Here is a 3,573-nt window from a genome sequence, read left to right on the forward strand (position 1 = left end):
TTTGCAAACTAATTCAACCCACCTTTACACAGCATTAATTGTTTTTTATTGAGTTGGCACTGGGCTGAAATTGTTGCTCATTATCTCATGATTACTTTTTTCTAGTTCTTGGATGGATTTCCCTCATCTGACACAGTGTTTGGACTTTAGTATATATGAGACTTCCAGATGATCTCTGCCCATTCTAGTGATATTTACAATGAGGTTATCCATGGCCAGATATCCAAGACTACTAATTAATATGTCCACTAGCTCTGTTCTTGACTTTGGTAAAAGAGAGATCTTGTGTCTTACTGGAGTATGGGCCAAGCTCCAGGACAGAAGCTGTTTGTGAACTGGTCGTCAACAGAGGTAATCACTCAGGGTTCTTATTAATGCTGTGCAAACAAGGATCTCGTCATTTCAGTAACTATTTGTACATTTATAAAAGCAATACAGTCATGGGAAAAACCAACAAGCACAGCTTGGTAGAATAACCTGCCATGAAGTATCATTGGCCTTACAATAATTTACTACAACTGTTCCTTTTATTCACACTGGATAGGAAATGCTTCCATCTAACACATGGAATATGAATATATACAACAAAAAGTTGGCTTTTATTAAAAAAAAAAACTTCAGGAGGACAATAACATGAGGGTTGAAAAAATAATTTTGTGCAGTTTCCTAATCACAGTCATATGTCTGCTACCTTTTACAGGGAATGACACAAGTTTGGATCGATTTTATAAACCAGTTAAAGAATTTTCCTGCCTGTAATAGCCTACTATTAAAATATTACCTTGTTCATACAGTATAGAGGTTTCTCCTTCTCCACTGTAATTCTAAATGACTGGGGTTGACATGAAGAGTCCCTTTTAAGGACAAACCCTGCTAATCCTCTTCAAAGTCATCATATATTTGCAGTTCCCTATTTCATCTAAAAGTTCACCAAAACAACATCTTGGAAACTGCACAGGGCTTCTGACTGATGTGCAGTTGGGATCCTGAATGTTGCATATTCTCACCTGATGCTTGCCATCTTGATGCACAACAATGTCAACATCTTGGCTTGAACTTTCTGATGGCTGCAGTGAGCCATGCAGCAGTGGTGTGGGGTGGACTGTTTTGTACCGCCAGCAGTCAAAACAGTGGCCAGGGGCTCAACGCCTCTACGCTGTGAGCCTGGGGAACCCATTCGCCTATGGAATGGTTCTCTGGAGTCCAGCAATGTCACTGCAGGTGGCCAAGACATTCTGTCACCTGCTTTATGGAGGACTATACTCAAGAAGAAACCTAATGTTCTAAAAATAGACAATATGGGCCAGGTTGGGGGGCAAGCGAGGGAGGTTGCTTTCATAAGCCCTGTAAAATATCTCTGATTTTAGCTCTATGAGGAAGCTGGGAGAGTCTCTGGCAGCAGCAGGCTGGGAGAAGGGCAGGTCTGAGGTATGCTTGGGGAAGTGTCAGTTTGGTGTTGGCAATGCAGATTTAGTGCCTGTGGACCCCGACTAGGGCACTCTGCCTAGATCTATTCTCCCCTGACTGTACCTTTAATGCCCAAGGGTTTCCCCATTCCCCCACACAATCCTTGTTTGCTTTTGCTTTCTAAAGTTGAGAGGGCAATTAGGGATCATTTATGTCTCAATTTTGACTGATTAGTGGTGGCTCTTTGGAATTATGATTTGAGGATTGTGTAGAAATCACTGGGCTCCATGGAAGATGGTGCTGTGATTGATTAGCAATGTCTGACATGGCTACAAGCATTGGTGTGTATGGAATGCATGCTAGGCCCTATGTCTCTGTTCTAAGTAAGATGAAAGAATGAGGCTGGCTTGATGGGTTTTTGAAGGATCTTTGGAGACCACAGCCCAAAGCACTAAGTTTGCATTTACTTAATATTCTGCTTCATTCCTGAAAAGATTTAAGGGTTTTGGGAGTGGAATTTTAAGACGTGTGGAAAGTTGGAGGGGGAGGTAATTTTGAACAGGCTGGTGCAGGAGGCCCTAAACAGTGGCCTCTGTTTTCACCCTTGGGTGATAAAGCCTAATGTTTAGAAAGTGATTATAGAGCTTACTGGTGATAGCAGATTCAGAAAGACTTGGAGGAGTGGAGTGGTTCCCAGGCATGGTGGGAATTTCAGGCAGCTAATAGTATTTGTGAGTATGTGGAAAAGCCAAGGAGAAATATATCTGTATCCACAAACACATGTGGTTTTTTTTGGATAAATTCCTTAGTATGTCCGGACTATTGTCTCTCAGCTCTACGTAGAAGTCTCTGGTGCACAACTTCACCGAGAAAGAAAAACAAAATCAGTGAAATTGTGTGGTAGGTGCTAGTGATGCCATTTTGGGAAGATCAACTCATGTTTGTCTTTGGAAAATAGGATCAATCACTTCTTCGTATCTCAAGTGATTTAAATTGAAGCCAAATCTTGATTTTTTTAACATGAGGCATTAACAAGTTGCTCTTTGACGATGCCGTTGTCTGTTGATTTAGGGGCCATGTTGGGCCAAAGCCAGCCACCTCCAGCTGCTGATGGCCTGTGGGTTTTAGAAACTGTCTGATGCTCCCATCAGTACTTGCCTGTCAGTGCACATACCTGATTTCACTTACACAGCAACATGGTAACATACCTTTTCCTTCAGTAAACAACCGCCCTCTTCCTCACTTGGAAACTGGGAGAATTTGGAAGGAAAATAAGGCATATCTTTTCACTCCTCTGCAAATCCCAGAACATTCTTTTGGATACCTGTATGATGTTGAGTTTCTTGCCACAATGGGGACCCCAGTCTTTCCCCAAAGATGTAGGCAAAGGGTCTCGACCTTCCTGGGTGGCACATAGAGGTGAGGATTCCTTGGTTCCTAGGCCAAGGGTCCAGGGTCAGGTGATGGAGGTGGAGTGAAAGAGGGAAGGCAGCATTTAGCAACCCAGCAATGTTATTTCTTATCTGACTCTGCATTTCACCCTCAGAGAAACGATTTTCTTATTGATCTCCATGAGACACAATCCCATTTAGAGCATCTCAGCAGTTTCAGTGTCTCTGGAACCTTCTAGAGGTGATGGCTGGCTGGCTATAATTGTGACTGTAGTTGCCTCATTGTTTGTTTTCAGGCAATTCAAAATTTCGATTTCTTTCCTCTGATCACAATTGTCGGTATACTGGTGTTACAAACCAATTTTTAAAGTGTGTGAACGTCAGTGGGCTTTATCACCACTCATTTCCAAAGTGGAAGCCCCCTTTAACTGGAAAGACTTGTTCTAACACCACAGAGGAGCCTCCTCCCCAAAGTTTCTGAGAGAACCCAGAGCATGAACTGTGGGTTCTAGACAGAGGGCCTAGGAGGTGGTCGGGAGGGGGGTGGTGCCCTGTTGGGAGGGGGAGCCTGAGGGGGAGGGGGGAGGATGGAAGGTGGGGATGGAATTGGAGGGGTGGGGGCACTGGGGGGTGGGGGAGGGCAGTGGGGAGCAGGGGGGGGCGGGGTGTAGATGGGGGCAGGAGGCGGTGAGGTGGTGTGGTAGGCATTGTTGAGGGGGTACTTGGCAGGAGGATTGTTCTTGACTCGGGTGAAGTTGACACAGCGTCCCTGGAA

At 44.3% G+C, this 3,573-nt stretch overlaps 1 protein-coding gene across 1 annotated transcript in view; it reads right to left on the reverse strand.

The window, feature by feature from the left end:
- Positions 1-606: 606 nt before the first annotated feature.
- Positions 607-3,573, reverse strand: part of ANTXR1 (ANTXR cell adhesion molecule 1) — a 241,700-nt gene continuing 238,733 nt past the window's right edge. Inside the window, exon 18 of the mRNA XM_022561340.2 lies at positions 607-3,567. Within this exon, the coding sequence (XP_022417048.2) occupies positions 3,307-3,567 (261 nt within the window). The 3' untranslated portion in view covers positions 607-3,306. The remainder of the gene's footprint in view (positions 3,568-3,573) is intronic.

The sequence above is a fragment of the Delphinapterus leucas genome, chromosome 13 (assembly GCF_059928025.1).
Source record: "Delphinapterus leucas isolate spDelLeu-1000000601 "Yukka" chromosome 13, BTC_Dleu_Yukka2, whole genome shotgun sequence".
In the NCBI taxonomy this organism is placed as follows: Eukaryota; Metazoa; Chordata; class Mammalia; order Artiodactyla; family Monodontidae; genus Delphinapterus; species Delphinapterus leucas.